Source organism: Coregonus clupeaformis, chromosome 1 (assembly GCF_020615455.1).
Source record: "Coregonus clupeaformis isolate EN_2021a chromosome 1, ASM2061545v1, whole genome shotgun sequence".
NCBI classification, from domain to species: Eukaryota; Metazoa; Chordata; class Actinopteri; order Salmoniformes; family Salmonidae; genus Coregonus; species Coregonus clupeaformis.
This window is the reverse complement of record NC_059192.1, coordinates 2,774,527-2,795,345: the sequence shown is the minus strand read 5'-3', so window position 1 is coordinate 2,795,345 and position 20,819 is coordinate 2,774,527. Positions and strand designations below refer to the sequence as shown.

The following is a 20,819-nucleotide window of genomic DNA, read 5'->3' as shown; positions in this document are numbered from 1 at the left end:
ATCCAGACTAACTCACCTATATTACAGGTAGCCCCTCCCATCCAGACTAACTCACCTATATTACAGGTAGCCCCTCCCTCCCTCCCATCCAGACTAACTCACCTATATTACAGGTAGCCCCTCCCTCCCATCCAGACTAACTCACCTATATTACAGGTAGCCCCCCCTCCCATCCAGACTAACTCACCTATATTACAGGTAGCCCCTCCCTCCCATCCAGACTAACTCACCTATATTACAGGTAGCCCCTCCCTCCCATCCAGACTAACTCACCTATATTACAGGTAGCCCCTCCCTCCCATCCAGACTAACTCACCTATATTACAGGTAGCCCCCTCCCTCCCATCCAGACTAACTCACCTATATTACAGGTAGCCCCTCCCTCCCATCCAGACTAACTCACCTATATTACAGGTAGCCCCTCCCATCCAGACTAACTCACCTATATTACAGGTAGCCCCTCCCATCCAGACTAACTCACCTATATTACAGGTAGCCCCTCCCATCCAGACTAACTCACCTATATTACAGGTAGCCCCTCCCTCCCTCCCATCCAGACTAACTCACCTATATTACAGGTAGCCCCTCCCTCCCCTCCCATCCAGACTAACTCACCTATATTACAGGTAGCCCCTCCCTCCCTCCCATCCAGACTAACTCACCTATATTACAGGTAGCCCCTCCCTCCCTCCCTCCCATCCAGACTAACTCACCTATATTACAGGTAGCCCCCTCCCTCCCATCCAGACTAACTCACCTATATTACAGGTAGCCCCTCCCATCCAGACTAACTCACCTATATTACAGGTAGCCCCTCCCATCCAGACTAACTCACCTATATTACAGGTAGCCCCTCCCATCCAGACTAACTCACCTATATTACAGGTAGCCCCTCCCATCCAGACTAACAAATCTATATTACAGGTAGCCCCTCCCTCCCATCCAGACTAACAAACCTATATTACAGGTAGCCCCCTCCCTCCCATCCAGACTAACTCACCTATATTACAGGTAGCCCCCTCCCTCCCATCCAGACTAACTCACCTATATTACAGGTAGCCCCTCCCTCCCTCCCATCCAGACTAACTCACCTATATTACAGGTAGCCCCTCCCATCCAGACTAACTCACCTATATTACAGGTAGCCCCTCCCTCCCTCCCATCCAGACTAACTCACCTATATTACAGGTAGCCCCTCCCTCCCATCCAGACTAACTCACCTATATTACAGGTAGCCCCTCCCTCCCTCCCATCCAGACTAACTCACCTATATTACAGGTAGCCCCTCCCTCCCATCCAGACTAACTCACCTATATTACAGGTAGCCCCCTCCTCCCATCCAGACTAACTCACCTATATTACAGGTAGCCCCTCCCTCCCTCCCATCCAGACTAACTCACCTATATTACAGGTAGCCCCTCCTCCCTCCCATCCAGACTAACTCACCTATATTACAGGTAGCCCCTCCCTCCCTCCCATCCAGACTAACTCACCTATATTACAGGTAGCCCCCTCCCTCCCATCCAGACTAACTCACCTATATTACAGGTAGCCCCCTCCCTCCCATCCAGACTAACTCACCTATATTACAGGTAGCCCCCTCCCTCCCATCCAGACTAACTCACCTATATTACAGGTAGCCCCTCCCATCCAGACTAACTCACCTATATTACAGGTAGCCCCCTCCCATCCAGACTAACTCACCTATATTACAGGTAGCCCCTCCCTCCCATCCAGACTAACTCACCTATATTACAGGTAGCCCCCTCCCTCCCATCCAGACTAACTCACCTATATTACAGGTAGCCCCCCCTCCCATCCAGACTAACTCACCTATATTACAGGTAGCCCCTCCCATCCAGACTAACTCACCTATATTACAGGTAGCCCCTCCCATCCAGACTAACTCACCTATATTACAGGTAGCCCCTCCCCATCCAGACTAACTCACCTATATTACAGGTAGCCCCTCTCCTCCCATCCAGACTAACTCACCTATATTACAGGTAGCCCCCTCCCTCCCATCCAGACTAACTCACCTATATTACAGGTAGCCCTACTCCCTCCCATCCAGACTAACTCACCTATATTACAGGTAGCCCCTCCCATCCAGACTAACTCACCTATATTACAGGTAGCCCTCACATCCAGACTAACTCACCTATATTACAGGTAGCCCCTCCCATCCAGACTAACTCACCTATATTACAGGTAGCCCCCCCCTCCCATCCAGACTAACTCACCTATATTACAGGTAGCCCCCTCCCTCCCATCCAGACTAACTCACCTATATTACAGGTAGCCCCCCTCCCTCCCATCCAGACTAACTCACCTATATTACAGGTAGCCCCCCTCCCTCCATCCAGACTAACTCACCTATATTACAGGTAGCCCCTCCCATCCAGACTAACTCACCTATATTACAGGTAGCCCCCCTCCCATCCAGACTAACTCACCTATATTACAGGTAGCCCCTCCCATCCAGACTAACTCACCTATATTACAGGTAGCCCCTCCCATCCAGACTAACTCACCTATATTACAGGTAGCCCCTCCCATCCAGACTAACTCACCTATATTACAGGTAGCCCCTCCCATCCAGACTAACTCACCTATATTACAGGTAGCCCCTCCCTCCCATCCAGACTAACAAACCTATATTACAGGTAGCCCCCTCCCTCCCATCCAGACTAACTCACCTATATTACAGGTAGCCCCTCCCTCCCATCCAGACTAACTCACCTATATTACAGGTAGCCCCCTCCCTCCCATCCAGACTAACTCACCTATATTACAGGTAGCCCCTCCCTCCCTCCCATCCAGACTAACTCACCTATATTACAGGTAGCCCCTCCCATCCAGACTAACTCACCTATATTACAGGTAGCCCCTCCCTCCCTCCCATCCAGACTAACTCACCTATATTACAGGTAGCCCCTCCCTCCCTCCCATCCAGACTAACTCACCTATATTACAGGTAGCCCCTCCCTCCCTCCCATCCAGACTAACTCACCTATATTACAGGTAGCCCCTCCCTCCCATCCAGACTAACTCACCTATATTACAGGTAGCCCCTCCCTCCCTCCCATCCAGACTAACTCACCTATATTACAGGTAGCTCCCTCCCTCCCCCATCCAGACTAACTCACCTATATTACAGGTAGCCCCTCCCTCCTCCCATCCAGACTAACTCACCTATATTACAGGTAGCCCCTCCCTCCCTCCCATCCAGACTAACTCACCTATATTACAGGTAGCCCCTCCCTCCCATCCAGACTAACTCACCTATATTACAGGTAGCCCCTCCCATCCAGACTAACTCACCTATATTACAGGTAGCCCCTCCCATCCAGACTAACTCACCTATATTACAGGTAGCCCCTCCCATCCAGACTAACTCACCTATATTACAGGTAGCCCCTCCCATCCAGACTAACTCACCTATATTACAGGTAGCCCCTCCCATCCAGACTAACTCACCTATATTACAGGTAGCCCCTCCCTCCCATCCAGACTAACTCACCTATATTACAGGTAGCCCCCTCCCTCCCATCCAGACTAACTCACCTATATTACAGGTAGCCCCTCCCTCCCATCCAGACTAACTCACCTATATTACAGGTAGCCCTCCCCATCCAGACTAACTCACCTATATTACAGGTAGCCCCCCCCCTCCCTCCCATCCAGACTAACTCACCTATATTACAGGTAGCCCCTCCCTCCCATCCAGACTAACTCACCTATATTACAGGTAGCCCCTCCCTCCCATCCAGACTAACTCACCTATATTACAGGTAGCCCCTCCCTCCCATCCAGACTAACTCACCTATATTACAGGTAGCCCCTCCCTCCCATCCAGACTAACTCACCTATATTACAGGTAGCCCCTCCCTCCCATCCAGACTAACTCACCTATATTACAGGTAGCCCCCTCCCTCCCATCCAGACTAACTCACCCTATATTACAGGTAGCCCCTCCCTCCCATCCAGACTAACTCACCTATATTACAGGTAGCCCCTCCCATCCAGACTAACTCACCTATATTACAGGTAGCCCCTCCCATCCAGACTAACTCACCTATATTACAGGTAGCCCCTCCCATCCAGACTAACTCACCTATATTACAGGTAGCCCCTCCCTCCCTCCCATCCAGACTAACTCACCTATATTACAGGTAGCCCCTCCCTCCCTCCCATCCAGACTAACTCACCTATATTACAGGTAGCCCCTCCCTCCCTCCCATCCAGACTAACTCACCTATATTACAGGTAGCCCCTCCCTCCCTCCTCCCATCCAGACTAACTCACCTATATTACAGGTAGCCCCTCCCTCCCATCCAGACTAACTCCACCTATATTACAGGTAGCCCCCTCCCATCCAGACTAACTCACCTATATTACAGGTAGCCCCCCTCCCATCCAGACTAACTCACCTATATTACAGGTAGCCCCTCCCATCCAGACTAACTCACCTATATTACAGGTAGCCCCCTCCCATCCAGACTAACTCACCTATATTACAGGTAGCCCCTCCCATCCAGACTAACAAATCTATATTACAGGTAGCCCCTCCCCCTCCCATCCAGACTAACAAACCTATATTACAGGTAGCCCCCTCCCTCCCATCCAGACTAACTCACCTATATTACAGGTAGCCCCCTCCCTCCCATCCAGACTAACTCACCCTATATTACAGGTAGCCTCCCTCCCTCCCATCCAGACTAACTCACCTATATTACAGGTAGCCCCTCCCATCCAGACTAACTCACCTATATTACAGGTAGCCCCTCCTCCCTCCCATCCAGACTAACTCACCCTATATTACAGGTAGCCCCTCCCTCCATCCAGACTAACTCACCTATATTACAGGTAGCCCCTCCCTCCCTCCCATCCAGACTAACTCACCTATATTACAGGTAGCCCCTCCCTCCCATCCAGACTAACTCACCTATATTACAGGTAGCCCCCTCCCTCCCATCCAGACTAACTCACCTATATTACAGGTAGCCCCTCCCTCCCTCCCATCCAGACTAACTCACCTATATTACAGGTAGCCCCTCCCTCCCTCCCATCCAGACTAACTCACCTATATTACAGGTAGCCCCTCCCTCCCATCCAGACTAACTCACCTATATTACAGGTAGCCCCCTCCCATCCAGACTAACTCACCTATATTACAGGTAGCCCCTCCCATCCAGACTAACTCACCTATATTACAGGTAGCCCCCTCCCATCCAGACTAACTCACCTATATTACAGGTAGCCCCTCCCATCCAGACTAACTCACCTATATTACAGGTAGCCCCTCTCATCCAGACTAACTCACCTATATTACAGGTAGCCCCTCCCATCCAGACTAACTCACCTATATTACAGGTAGCCCCTCCCTCCCATCCAGACTAACTCACCTATATTACAGGTAGCCCCTCCCTCCCATCCAGACTAACTCACCTATATTACAGGTAGCCCCCTCCCTCCCATCCAGACTAACTCACCTATATTACAGGTAGCCCCCCCCATCCAGACTAACTCACCTATATTACAGGTAGCCCCTCCCTCCCTCCCATCCAGACTAACTCACCTATATTACAGGTAGCCCCTCCCTCCCATCCAGACTAACTCACCTATATTACAGGTAGCCCCTCCCTCCCTCCCATCCAGACTAACTCACCTATATTACAGGTAGCCCCTCCCTCCCATCCAGACTAACTCACCTATATTACAGGTAGCCCCTCCCATCCAGACTAACTCACCAATGTAGGTAGCCCCCTCCCTCCCATCCAGACTAACTCACCTATATTACAGGTAGCCCCCTCCCTCCCATCCAGACTAACTCACCTATATTACAGGTAGCCCCTCCCATCCAGACTAACTCACCTATATTACAGGTAGCCCCCCTCCCTCCCATCCAGACTAACTCACCTATATTACAGGTAGCCCCTCCCATCCAGACCAACTCACCTATATTACAGGTAGCCTCCCCCTCCCCATCCAGACCAACTCACCTATATTACAGGTAGCCCCTCCCTCCCATCCAGACTAACTCACCTATATTACAGGTAGCCCCCTCCCTCCCATCCAGACTAACTCACCTATATTACAGGTAGCCCCCTCCCTCCCATCCAGACTAACTCACCTATATTACAGGTAGCCCCCTCCCATCCAGACTAACTCCACCTATATTACAGGTAGCCCCTCCCATCCAGACTAACTCACCTATATTACAGGTAGCCCCCCCATCCAGACTAACTCACCTATATTACAGGTAGCCCCCTCCCTCCCATCCAGACTAACTCACCTATATTACAGGTAGCCCCCTCCCTCCCATCCAGACTAACTCACCTATATTACAGGTAGCCCCTCCCATCCAGACTAACTCACCTATATTACAGGTAGCCCCTCCCATCCAGACTAACTCACCTATATTACAGGTAGCCCCCTCCCTCCCATCCAGACTAACTCACCTATATTACAGGTAGCCCCTCCCTCCCATCCAGACTAACTCACCTATATTACAGGTAGCCCCTCCCATCCAGACTAACTCACCTATATTACAGGTAGCCCCTCCCTCCCATCCAGACTAACTCACCTATATTACAGGTAGCCCCCTCCCTCCCATCCAGACTAACTCACCTATATTACAGGTAGCCCCTCCCTCCCTCCCATCCAGACTAACTCACCTATATTACAGGTAGCCCCTCCCATCCAGACTAACTCACCTATATTACAGGTAGCCCCTCCCTCCCTCCCATCCAGACTAACTCACCTATATTACAGGTAGCCCCCTCCCTCCCATCCAGACTAACTCACCTATATTACAGGTAGCCCCTCCCTCCCTCCCATCCAGACTAACTCACCTATATTACAGGTAGCCCCTCCCTCCCATCCAGACTAACTCACCTATATTACAGGTAGCCCCTCCCATCCAGACTAACTCACCTATATTACAGGTAGCCCCTCCCATCCAGACTAACTCACCAATATTACAGGTAGCCCCCTCCCTCCCATCCAGACTAACTCACCTATATTACAGGTAGCCCCCTCCCTCCCATCCAGACTAACTCACCTATATTACAGGTAGCCCCCTCCCTCCCATCCAGACTAACTCACCTATATTACAGGTAGCCCCCTCCCATCCAGACTAACTCACCTATATTACAGGTAGCCCCCTCCCTCCCATCCAGACTAACTCACCTATATTACAGGTAGCCCCCTCCCTCCCATCCAGACTAACTCACCTATATTACAGGTAGCCCCTCCCATCCAGACTAACTCACCTATATTACAGGTAGCCCCTCCCATCAGACTAACTCACCTATATTACAGGTAGCCCCCTCCCATCCAGACTAACTCACCTATATTACAGGTAGCCCCTCCCATCCAGACTAACTCACCTATATTACAGGTAGCCCCCTCCCTCCCATCCAGACTAACTCACCTATATTACAGGTAGCCCCCTCCCTCCCATCCAGACTAACTCACCTATATTACAGGTAGCCTCCCTCCCATCCAGACTAACTCACCTATATTACAGGTAGCCCCTCCCATCCAGACTAACTCACCTATATTACAGGTAGCCCCCTCCCCTCCCATCCAGACTAACTCACCTATATTACAGGTAGCCCCTCCCTCCCATCAGACTAACTCACCTATATTACAGGTAGCCCCTCCCATCCAGACTAACTCACCTATATTACAGGTAGCCCCCTCCCTCCCATCCAGACTAACTCACCTATATTACAGGTAGCCCCTCCCATCCAGACTAACTCCACCTATATTACAGGTAGCCCCTCCCATCCAGACTAACTCACCTATATTACAGGTAGCCCCTCCCATCCAGACTAACTCACCTATATTACAGGTAGCCCCTCCCATCCAGACTAACTCACCTATATTACAGGTAGCCCCTCCCATCCAGACTAACTCACCTATATTACAGGTAGCCCCCTCCCTCCCATCCAGACTAACTCACCTATATTACAGGTAGCCCCCCCCCTCCCATCCAGACTAACTCACCTATATTACAGGTAGCCCCCTCCCTCCCATCCAGACTAACTCACCTATATTACAGGTAGCCCCCTCCCTCCCATCCAGACTAACTCACCTATATTACAGGTAGCCCCCTCCCTCCCATCCAGACTAACTAACCTATATTACAGGTAGCCCCTCCCTCCCATCCAGACTAACTCACCTATATTACAGGTAGCCCCTCCCTCCCATCCAGACTAACTCACCTATATTACAGGTAGCCCCTCCCTCCCATCCAGACTAACTCACCTATATTACAGGTAGCCCCTCCCATCCAGACTAACTCACCTATATTACAGGTAGCCCCCTCCCTCCCATCCAGACTAACTCACCTATATTACAGGTAGCCCCTCCCTCCCATCCAGACTAACTCACCTATATTACAGGTAGCCCCTCCCATCCAGACTAACTCACCTATATTACAGGTAGCCCCCCTCCCTCCCATCCAGACTAACTCACCTATATTACAGGTAGCCCCTCCCATCCAGACTAACTCACCTATATTACAGGTAGCCCCTCCCATCCAGACTAACTCACCTATATTACAGGTAGCCCCCTCCCATCCAGACTAACTCACCTATATTACAGGTAGCCCCCTCCCATCCAGACTAACTCACCTATATTACAGGTAGCCTCTCCAAATCCAGACTAACTCACCTATATTACAGGTAGCCCCCTCCCTCCCATCCAGACTAACTCACCTATATTACAGGTAGCCCCTCCCATCCAGACTAACTCACCTATATTACAGGTAGCCTCTCCCATCCAGACTAACTCACCTATATTACAGGTAGCCCCCTCCCTCCTATCCAGACTAACTCACCTATATTACAGGTAGCCCCTCCCATCCAGACTAACTCACCTATATTACAGGTAGCCTCTCCCATCCAGACTAACTCACCTATATTACAGGTAGCCCCCTCCCTCCTATCCAGACTAACTCACCTATATTACAGGTAGCCCCTCCCATCCAGACTAACTCACCAATATTACAGGTAGCCCCTCCCATCCAGACTAACTCACCTATATTACAGGTAGCCCCTCCCATCCAGACTAACTCACCAATATTACAGGTAGCCCCTCCCATCCAGACTAACTCACCTATATTACAGGTAGCCCCTCCCATCCAGACTAACTCACCTATATTACAGGTAGCCCCTCCCATCCAGACTAACTCACCTATATTACAGGTAGCCCCTCCCATCCAGACTAACTCACCTATATTACAGGTAGCCTCTCCCATCCAGACTAACTCACCTATATTACAGGTAGCCCCCTCCCTCCTATCCAGACTAACTCACCTATATTACAGGTAGCCCCTCCCATCCAGACTAACTCACCAATATTACAGGTAGCCCCTCCCATCCAGACTAACTCACCTATATTACAGGTAGCCCCTCCCTCCCATCCAGACTAACTCACCTATATTACAGGTAGCCCCTCCCATCCAGACTAACTCACCTATATTACAGGTAGCCCCTCCCATCCAGACTAACTCACCAATATTACAGGTAGCCCCTCCCATCCAGACTAACTCACCTATATTACAGGTAGCCCCTCCCATCCAGACTAACTCACCTATATTACAGGTAGCCCCTCCCATCCAGACTAACTCACCTATATTACAGGTAGCCCCCTCCCATCCAGACTAACTCACCTATATTACAGGTAGCCCCTCCCTCCCATCCAGACTAACTCACCTATATTACAGGTAGCCCCTCCCTCCCATCCAGACTAACTCACCTATATTACAGGTAGCCCCTCCCTCCCATCCAGACTAACTCACCTATATTACAGGTAGCCCCCTCCCATCCAGGAGAGCATTTGCACTGGAAGGTGTCTCCCTCGTCATGGCATGTTCCTCCGTTGTTACAGGTAGCCTCATCACACTGGCTCTCACCTGGAGACACACACAGGGTTAAAGAGTTAGTGTTTTCATAACCCACACATAAGCACATACCATGAACCTCCACAGACACATTACACTGATAGAAAATGAGAGAGACAGAAAGAGAGTGAGACAGAGAGCGAGAGAGCGAGAGAGCGAGAGAGCGACAGAGAGACAGAGAGACAGAGAGACAGAGAGACAGAGAGACAAACAGAGAGAGAGAGAGAGGTGTTCTTACGGGAGTGGCAAGTCTTCCCCTTCCAGCCGTTCTTACACTCACAGTAGAAATCAGTCACCAGGTCTCGACATGTTCCTCCATTATGACAGGGACTAGTGCTGCAGTCATCAATATCTGGGGAGGAGAGGGAGAGGAGAGGGAGAGGGAGAGGGAGAGGGAGAGGGAGAGGGAGACGGAGAGGGAGAGGGAGAGGGAGAGTCAAACTTGTGCCAGGTTAGATTGCTACCTTTTCATAATGGGCTAACTACATGTAGCGACCTACTTAGTGAAACATATTTCAGTATTTTATGCGTGTCAAAGATGATGGGTAAGAATGTGGACCGCAGGAAGACTGGCGGCTGCTAAGGCATCAGCTAATGAGGATCCAAATAAAGACTAAAACAGTTGTGCCGGGGGCTGGTCTAGTGGTAGTGCTGTCGCCCCTAGACTACATATGACCCTGGAGACAGCGGTTCAATCCCCGGGTCTGCCATTTGCTCTCTGTGCTATGTCACCCTCATAGTTCTCCTCATCAACATGTATACCTCTTTATCTCTCAATAGAAATTGAAAACACTCTTTTAAAAAGAATAAATACTGCACTTACTGGTCTCACAGTGATCCCCCTCCCATCCATCTCCACAGATACACTGGTATACACTGACTTTATCAATACAGGTTCCTCCATTATCACACGGGTTACTCTCACAATCATTAATATCTGGGAAGGGGAGAGGGGGGAAGAGAGAGAGAGAGAGGGGGGAAGAGAGAGGGGAGGGGGGAAGAGAGAGAGAGAGAGAGTGGGGAAGAGAGAGAGAGAGTGGGGAAGAGAGAGGGGAGGGAGGAAGAGAGAGAGAGTGGGGAAGAGAGAGAGAGGGGAGGGGGGGAGAGAGAGAGAGGGGAGGGGGGGAGAGAGAGAGAGCAAGACAGCGAGAGAGAGAGAGACAGACAGAGAGACAGAGAGACAGAGACAGAGAGAGAGAGAGAGAGAGAGACAGAGAGAAACAGAGAGACAGAGGAATCATTAGAAAGTACAATAGGTTTAAATTTAAATTGATAAAAAGGGAAAAAAACTAAGGTCCAGTAAGGTAATGTTTTAGTAGTTTGATGTGTGGAATGTGGTGTGTGGTTGGTGTGTGAAATCTTGTTTGTGTTCTGTGCCAAGGTCATAGTGTTTGTGGACAGAGACACTGGGTACTGTTGATGTACTGTTGATAGCTGCCTGCCAGTGGTGCTTTGAAGGACAGCATGGGTGGTTTGGTTTGCTTTAGTGAGATACAGTTGAAGACGGAAGTTTACATACACTTAGGTTGTAAGTCACTAAAACTTGTTTTTCAACCACTCCACAAATTTCTTGTTAACAAACTAGTTATGGCAAGTCGGTTAGGACATCTACTTTGTGCATGACACAAGTCATTTTTCCAACAATTGTTTACAGAGAGATTACTTCACTTATAATTCACTGTATCACAATTTCAGTGGGTCAGAAGTTTACATACACTAAGTTGACTGTGTCTTTAAACAGCTTGGAAAATTCCAGAAAAATGATGTCATGGCTTTAGAAGCTTCTGATAGGCTAATTTACATAATTTCAGTCAATTGGAGGTGTACCTGTGGATGTATTTCAAGGCCTACCTTCAAACTCAGTGCCCCTTTGCTTGACATCATGGGAAAATCAAAAGAAATCAGCCAAGACCTCAGAAAACAAATTGTAGACCTCCACAAGTCTGGTTCAACCTTCCGAGCAATTTCCAAATGCCTGAAGGTACCACGTTCATCTGTACAAACAATAGTACGCAAGTATAAACACTATCGGACCACGCAGCCGTCATACCGCTCAGGAAGGAGACATGTTCGGTCTCCTAGAGATGAACGTACTTTGGTGCGAAAAGTGCAAATCAATCCCAGAACAACAGCAAAGGACCTTGTGAAGATGCTGGAGGAAACAGGTACAAAGTATCTATATCCACAGTAAAACGAGTCCTATATCGACACAACCTGAAAGGCCGCTCAGCAAGGAAGAAGCCACTGCTCCAAATCCGCCATAAAAAAGCCAGACTACGGTTTGCAACTGCACATGGGGACAAAGATCGTACTTTTTGGAGAAATGTCCTCTGGTCTGATGAAACAAAAATAGAACTGTTTGGCCATAATGACCATTGTTATGTTTGGAGGAAAAAGGGTGTTGCTTGCAAGCTGAAGAACACCATCCCAACCGTGAAGCACTGGTGTGGCAGCATCATGCTGTGGGGGTGCTTTGCTGCAGGAGGGACTGGTGCACTTCACAAAATAGATGGCATCATGAGGAAGGAAAATTATGTGGATATATTGAAGCAACATCTCAAGACATCAGTCAGGAAGTTAAAGCTTGGTCGCAAATGGGTCTTCCAAATGGACAATGACCCCAAGCATACTTCCAAAGTTGTGGCAAAATGGCTTAAGGACAACAAAGTCAAGGTATTGGAGTGGCCATCACAAAGCCCTGACCTCAATCCTATAGAACATTTGTGGGCAGAACTGAAAAAGCGTGTGCGAGCAAGGAGGCCTACAACCCTGACTCCGTTACACCAGCTCTGTCAGGAGGAATGGGCCAAAATTCACCCAATTTACAGTGGGAAGCTTGTGGAAGGGAACCCGAAACGTTTGACCCAAGTTAAACAATTTAAAGGCAATGCTACCAAATACTAATTGAGTGTATGTAAACTTCTGACCCACTGGGAACGTGATGAAAGAAATAAAAGCTGAAATAAATCACTCTCTACTATTATTCTGACATTTCACATTCTTAAAATAAAGTGGTGATTCTAACTGACCTAAAACAGGGAATATTTACTAGGATTAAATTAAATTAAAACTGAGTTTAAATGTATTTGGCTAAGGTGTATGTAAACTTCCAACTTCAACTTTATGTCATGTCTAAGTCAGTATGTCACGTCTATAAGTCAGTATGTCTGCTATATGTCATGTCTAAGTCAGTATGTCTGCTATATGTCACGTCTATAAGTCAGTATGTCTGCTATATGTCATGTCTAAGTCAGTATGTCTGCTATATGTCATGTCTAAGTCAGTATGTCTACTATATGTCATGTCTAAGTCAGTATGTCTGCTATATGTCATGTCTAAGTCAGTATGTCTGCTATATGTCATGTCTAAGTCAGTATGTCTGCTATATGTCATGTCTAAGTCAGTATGTCTGCTATATGTCACGTCTATAAGTCAGTATGTCTGCTATATGTCACGTCTATAAGTCAGTATGTCTGCTATATGTCACGTCTATAAGTCAGTATGTCTGCTATATGTCACGTCTATAAGTCAGTATGTCTGCTATATGTCACGTCTATAAGTCAGTATGTCTGCTATATGTCACGTCTATAAGTCAGTATGTCTGCTATATGTCACGTCTATAAGTCAGTATGTCTGCTATATGTCACGACTATAAGTCAGTATGTCTGCTATATGTCACGTCTATAAGTCAGTATGTCTGCTATATGTCACGTCTATAAGTCAGTATGTCTGCTATGTCACGTCTATAAGTCAGTATGTCTGCTATATGTCACGTCTATAAGTCAGTATGTCTGCTATATGGCACGTCTATAAATCAGTATGTCTGCTATATGTCACGTCTATAAGTCAGTATGTCTGCTATATGTCACGTCTACAAGTCAATATGTCTGCTATATGTCACGTATATAAGTCAATATGTCTGCTATATGTGATGTCTATAAGTCATGCTATATGTCACGTCTATAAGTCAGTATGTCTGCTATATGTCACGTCCATAAATCAGTATGTCTGCTATATGTCACGTCTATAAGTCAGTATGTCTGCTATATGTCACATCTACAAGTCAATATGTCTGCTATATGTCACGTATACAAGTCAATATGTCTGCTATATGTCATGTCTATAAGTCATGCTATATGTCACGTCTATAAGTCAGTATGTCTGCTATATGTCACGTCCATAAGTCAGTATGTCTGCTATATGTCACGTCCATAAGTCAGTATGTCTGCTATATGTCACGTCCATAAGTCAGTATGTCTGCTATATGTCACGTCCATAAGTCAGTATGTCTGCTATATGTCACGTCCATAAGTCAGTATGTCTGCTATATGTCACGTCTATAAGTCAGTATGTCTGCTATATGTCACGTCTATAAGTCAGTATGTCTGCTATATGTCACGTCTATAAGTCAGTATGTCTGCTATATGTCACGTCTATAAGTCAGTATGTCTGCTATATGTCACGTCTATAAGTCAGTATGTCTGCTATATGTCCACGTCTATAAGTCAGTATGTCTGCTATATGTCACGTCTATAAGTCAGTATGTCTGCTATATGTCACGTCTATAAGTCAGTATGTCTGCTATATGTCACGTCTATAAGTCAGTATGTCTGCTATATGTCACGTCTATAAGTCAGTATGTCTGCTATATGTCACGTCTATAAGTCAATATGTCTGCTATACGTCACGTCTATAAGACAGTATGTCTGCTATATGTCACGTCTATAAGTCAGTATGTCTGCTATATGTCACGTCTATAAGTCAGTATGTCTGCTATATGTCACGTCTACAAGTCAGTATGTCTGCTATATGTCATGTCTAAGTCAGTATGTCTGCTATATGTCACGTCTATAAGTCAGTATGTCTGCTATATGTCACGTCTATAAGTCAGTATGTCTGCTATATGTCATGTCTAAGTCAGTATGTCTGCTATATGTCACGTCCATAAGTCAGTATGTCTGCTATATGTCACGTCTATAAGTCAGTATGTCTGCTATATGTCACGTCTATAAGTCAGTATGTCTGCTATATGTCACGTCTATAAGTCAGTATGTCTGCTATATGTCACGTCTATAAGTCAGTATGTCTGCTATATGTCACGTCCTATAAGTCAGTATGTCTGCTATATGTCACGTCTATAAGTCAGTATGTCTGCTATATGTCACGTCTATAAGTCAGTATGTCTGCTATATGTCACGTCTATAAGTCAGTATGTCTGCTATATGTCACGTCTACAAGTCAGTATGTCTGCTATATGTCATGTCTAAGTCAGTATGTCTGCTATATGTCACGTCTATAAGTCAGTATGTCTGCTATATGTCACGTCTATAAGTCAGTATGTCTGCTATATGTCACGTCTATAAGTCAGTATGTCTGCTATATGGCACGTCTATAAATCAGTATGTCTGCTATATGTCACGTCTATAAGTCAGTATGTCTGCTATATGTCATGTCTAAGTCAGTATGTCTGCTATATGTCATGTCTAAGTCAGTATGTCTTACTCTCGTGGCAGTATGTGCCTCTGAACCCCTCCTGACAGTCACAGCTGAACTGTCCTCCAGCCTGGCTCCGACAGCGGCCGTGAGGGCCACACACGTTAGAGGAGATGAACCGCTCCCCTCCAGGGGTGCTGTTGGACCCCACGGCAACCGTGCAGCTGTCAATCACTGTGGGGGGAGGGGTGGGGTAGCGAGAGAGGGAAGAGATGGGGTGGGGGAGAGGGAGAGAGAGAGAGGGTGTGGGGGGAGAGGGAGAGGGAAGAGATGGGGTGGGGGAGAGGGAGAGAGAGAGGGTGTGTTATTTTTCACATGCATGTGAGCAGAGATGACAACAGGAAGCGTCAAGTGTTCAAGCATCTTTGGGTCTTAGGAAAGCGCTGTGTAAATCCTATCCTATTAAGATGGCAATTTGAGAAACAATCAAACGTGTAACCACACTAGACGCATGCCACTGACACCCACTGCAGAACATATAGACGTGAGCCTCGTATCCATAAAAGGACTGCTGTAGGTAGGACTGCTGTAGGTAGGACTGCTGTAGGTAGGACTGCTGTAGGTAGGACTGCTGTAGGTAGGACTGCTGTAGGTAGGACTGCTGTAGGTAGGACTGCTGTAGGTAGGACTGCTGTAGGTAGGATCAAACGGCATCTAATTCATTATGATCTAAACAGATCCTAGATCAGCAGTCCTACTCTGAGATGCTTTTATGAATCTAGGCCCAGGTCTACGTTCCTGTTAAAACACAGACACACCTTGCTGATTGAGCGATCTATCCTATGGAAGAATAGCAGCAACAGAAATAAGCTGTTATGGTGTCATAGGCAATTCATACACTGATCTCTCTCACTCTGCACTCCAGTCACCTCTTTCCCCCCCCCTGTCTGTCTGGTCTAGTTAACACAGAGAGCTGAATCTAAACACCAAACACTATACTTCTGCCGAGAGAGAGAGAGAGAGACAGATAAGAGATGGGGTGGGAGAGAGAGAAGAGATGGGGTGGGAGAGAGAGAAGAGATGGGGTGGGAGAGAGAGAAGAGATGGGGTGGGAGAGAGAGAAGAGATGGGGTGGGAGAGAGAGAAGAGATGGGGTGGGAGAGAGAGAAGAGATGGGGTGGGAGAGAGAGAGAAGAGATGGGGTGGGAGACAGAGAAGAGATGGGGTGGGAGAGAGAGAAGAGATGGGGTGGGAGAGAGAGAGAGAAGAGATGGGGTGGAGAGAGAGAGACAGATAAGAGATGGGGTGGGAGAGAGAGAAGAGATGGGGTGGGAGAGAGAGAAAGAGATGGGGTGGGAGAGAGAGAGAAGAGATGGGGTGGGAGAGAGAGAAGAGATGGGGTGGGAGAGAGAAACGAGATGGGGTGGGAGAGGAGAAGAGATGGGGTGGGGAGAGAGAGAAGAGATGGGGTGGGAGAGAGAGAAGAGATGGGGTGGGAGAGAGAGAAGAGATGGGGTGGGAGAGAGAAGAAGAGATGGGGTGGGAGAGAGAGAGAGATGGGGTGGGAGAGAGAGAAGAGATGGGGTGGGAGAGAGAGAAGAGATGGGGTGGGAGAGAGAGAAGAGATGGGGTGGGAGACAGAGAGAAGAAGATGGGGTGGGAGACAGAGAGAGAAGAGATGGGGTGGGAGAGAGAGAAGAGATGGGGTGGGAGAGAGAGAAGAGATGGGGTGGGAGAGAGAGAAGAGATGGGGTGGGAGAGAGAGAAGAGATGGGGTGGGAGAGAGAGATAGGGTGGGAGAGAGAGAGAAAGAGATGGGGTGGGAGAGAGAGAAGAGATGGGGGTGGGAGAGAGAGAAGAGATGGGGTGGGAGAGAGAGAAGAGATGGGGAGAGAGAGAGAGAAGAGATGGGGTGGGAGAGAGAGAAGAGATGGGGGTGGGAGAGAGAGAAGAGATGGGGTGGGAGAGAGAAGAGATGGGGTGGGAGAGAGAGAAGAGATGGGGTGGGAGAGAGAGAAGAGATGGGGTGGGAGAGAGAGAAGAGATGGGGTGGGAGACAGAGAGAAGAGATGGGGTGGGAGACAGAGAGAAGAGATGGGGTGGGAGACAGAGAGAAGAGATGGGGTGGGAGAGAGAGAAGAGATGGGGTGGGAGAGAGAGAAGAGATGGGGTGGGAGAGAGAGACGAGATGGGGTGGGAGAGAGAGACGAGATGGGGTGGGAGAGAGAGAAAAGATGGGGTGGGAGAGAGAAAAGAGATGGGGTGGGAGACAGAAGAGATGGGGGTGGGAGAGAGAGAAGAGATGGGGTGGGAGAGAGAGAAGAGATGGGGGTGGGAGAGAGAGAAGAGATGGGGTGGGAGAGAGAGAGAGAAGAGATGGGGTGGGAGAGAGAGAAGAGATGGGGTGGGAGAGAGAGAAGAGATGGGGTGGGAGAGAGAGAAGAGATGGGGTGGGAGAGAGAGAAGATGGGGTGGGAGAGAGAGAGAAGAGATGGGGTGGGAGAGAGAGAAGAGATGGGGTGGGAGAGAGAGAAAGAGATGGGGTGGGAGAGAGAGAAAGATGGGGTGGGAGAGAGAGAAGAGATGGGGTGGGAGAGAGAGAAGATGGGGTGGGAGAGAGAGAAGAGATGGGGTGGGAGAGGGGGCGGGGAGAGTTAGCGAGGAGAGGGGGCAGTGAGAGCGAGGGAGAGGGGGAGAGTGAGAGAAAACAAGAGACGGAGAGTGAGGGAGGGAGAGAACCACAACCCATGTTATCTAGCTCTGTGGTTGGTCTGGCCTTCACCCGAGTCGACACACACGCGGGAGAATGGTTGGAAACAGTGTGTTAGTGGGGCATTTATCATGAAGGGTTATTATCAAGAAAAGCCCCATCTTGGCTGATGAGACCCAGAGTGTGAAAACTGAGACATAGAGAGCTGTGTGTGTAGGAACCTATCCTTAGACCTTACTCAGCATGGCTTTGTATCACCTTACAGACAGCACTGGAAAAAAACACAGGCAGAGAGAAGAGAGGAGAACTAAAGCAGGGACAGTAGAGGTTGACAGAGAAGAGAGGAGAACTAAAGCAGGGCCAGTAGAGGTTGACAGAGAAGAGAGGAGAACTAAAGCAGGGCCAGTAGAGGTTGACAGACTGAAGAGAGGAGAACTAAAGCAGGGACAGTAGAGGTTGACAGAGAGAAGAGAGGAGAACTAAAGCAGGGACAGTAGAGGTTGACAGAGAGAAGAGAGGAGAACTAAAGCAGGGCCAGTAGAGGTTGACAGAGAAGAGAGGAGAACTAAAGCAGGGCCAGTAGAGGTTGACAGAGAAGAGAGGAGAACTAAAGCAGGGCCAGTAGAGGTTGACAGAGAAGAGAGGAGAACTAAAGCAGGGAGAGTAGAGGTTGACAGACTGAAGAGAGGAGAACTAAATCAGGGCCAGTAGAGGTTGACAGACTGAAGAGAGGAGAACTAAAGCAGGGCCAGTAGAGGTTGACAGACTGAAGAGAGGAGAACTAAAGCAGGGACAGTAGAGGTTGACAGAGAAGAGAGGAGAACTAAAGCAGGGCCAATAGAGGTTGACAGACTGAAGAGAGGAGAACTAAAGCAGGGCCAGTAGAGGTTGACAGAGTAGAGAGGAGAACTAAAGCAGGGACAGTAGAGGTTGACAGAGAAGAGAGGAGAACTAAAGCAGGGACAGTAGAAATTGACAGAGATAAGAGAGGAGAACTAAAGCAGGGCCAGTAGAGGTTGACAGAGAAGAGAGGAGAACTAAAGCAGGGACAGTAGAGGTTGACAGACTGAAGAGAGGAGAACTAAAGCAGGGACAGTAGAGGTTGACAGAGAAGAGAGGAGAACTAAAGCAGGGACAGTAGAGGTTGACAGAGAAGAGAGGAGAACTAAAGCAGGGCCAGTAGAGGTTGACAGAGAGAGAGGAGAACTAAAGCAGGGACAGTAGAGGTTGACAGAGCAGAGAGGAGAACTAAAGCAGGGCCAGTAGAGGTTGACAGACTGAAGAGAGGAGAACTAAAGCAGGGACAGTAGAGGTTGACAGAGAAGAGAGGAGAACTAAAGCAGGGCCAGTAGAGGTTGACAGACTGAAGAGAGGAGAACTAAAGCAGGGACAGTAGAGGTTGACAGAGAAGAGAGGAGAACTAAAGCAGGGACAGTAGAGGTTGACAGAGAAGAGAGGAGAACTAAAGCAGGGCCAGTAGAGGTTGACAGAGAAGAGAGGAGACCTAAAACAGGGCCAGTAGAGGTTGACAGACTGAAGAGAGGAGAACTAAAGCAGGGACAGTAGAGGTTGACAGAGAAGAGAGGAGAACTAAAGCAGGGACAGTAGAGGTTGACAGAGAAGAGAGGAGAACTAAAGCAGGGCCAGTAGAGGTTGACAGAGAAGAGAGGAGACCTAAAACAGGGCCAGTAGAGGTTGACAGACTGAAGAGAGGAGAACTAAAGCAGGGACAGTAGAGGTTGACAGAGAAGAGAGGAGAACTAAAGCAGGGACAGTAGAGGTTGACAGAGAAGAGAGGAGAACTAAAGCAGGGACAGTAGAGGTTGACAGAGAAGAGAGGAGAACTAAAGCAGGGCCAGTAGAGGTTGACAGAGAGAGGAGAACTAAAGCAGGGACAGTAGAGGTTGACAGACTGAAGAGAGGAGAACTAAAGCAGGGCCAGTAGAGGTTGACAGAGAAGAGAGGAGAACTAAAGCAGGGCCAGTAGAGGTTGACAGAGAAGAGAGGAGAACTAAAGCAGGGACAGTAGAGGTTGACAGAGAGAGAGGAGAACTAAAGCAGGGCCAGTAGAGGTTGACAGACTGAAGAGAGGAGAACTAAAGCAGGGACAGTAGAGGTTGACAGACTGAAGAGAGGAGAACTAAAGCAGGGCCAGTAGAGGTTGACAGAGAAGAGAGGAGAACTAAAGCAGGGCCAGTAGAGGTTGACAGAGAAGAGAGGAGAACTAAAGCAGGGACAGTAGAGGTTGACAGAGAAGAGAGGAGAACTAAAGCAGGGCCAGTAGAGGTTGACAGAGAAGAGAGGAGAACTAAAGCAGGGCCAGTAGAGGTTGACAGACTGAAGAGAGGAGAACTAAAGCAGGGACAGTAGAGGTTGACAGACTGAAGAGAGGAGAACCAAAGCAGGGACAGTAGAGGTTGACAGAGAAGAGAGGAGAACTAAAGCAGGGACAGTAGAGGTTGACAGAGAAGAGAGGAGAACTAAAGCAGGGCCAGTAGAGGTTGACATAGAATAGAGGAGAACTAAAGCAGGGCCAGTAGAGGTTGACAGAGAAGAGAGGAGACCAAAGCAGGGCCAGTAGAGGTTGACAGACTGAAGAGAGGAGAACTAAAGCAGGGACAGTAGAGGTTGACAGAGAAGAGAGGAGAACTAAAGCAGGGACAGTAGAGGTTGACAGAGAAGAGAGGAGAACTAAAGCAGGGACAGTAGAGGTTGACAGAGAAGAGAGGAGAACTAAAGCAGGGCCAGTAGAGGTTGACA

The 20,819-nt window shown here is 48.5% G+C and overlaps 1 protein-coding gene across 2 annotated transcripts in view; it reads right to left on the bottom strand.

Moving 5' to 3' along the window:
* LOC121558701 (protein jagged-1b) overlaps positions 1-20,819 on the bottom strand; it is a 138,059-nt gene that overhangs the window by 38,665 nt on the left and 78,575 nt on the right. The window contains exons 14-17 of one of the 2 annotated variants that reach the window (XM_045223604.1): positions 15,419-15,583; positions 10,740-10,853; positions 10,155-10,268; positions 9,815-9,928 (exon numbers count right to left, since the gene is read on the bottom strand). In XM_045223604.1, the coding sequence (XP_045079539.1) occupies positions 9,815-9,928; positions 10,155-10,268; positions 10,740-10,853; positions 15,419-15,583 (507 nt within the window). The remainder of the gene's footprint in view (positions 1-9,814; positions 9,929-10,154; positions 10,269-10,739; positions 10,854-15,418; positions 15,584-20,819) is intronic. The other variant, XM_045223609.1, reaches the window with a different exon arrangement.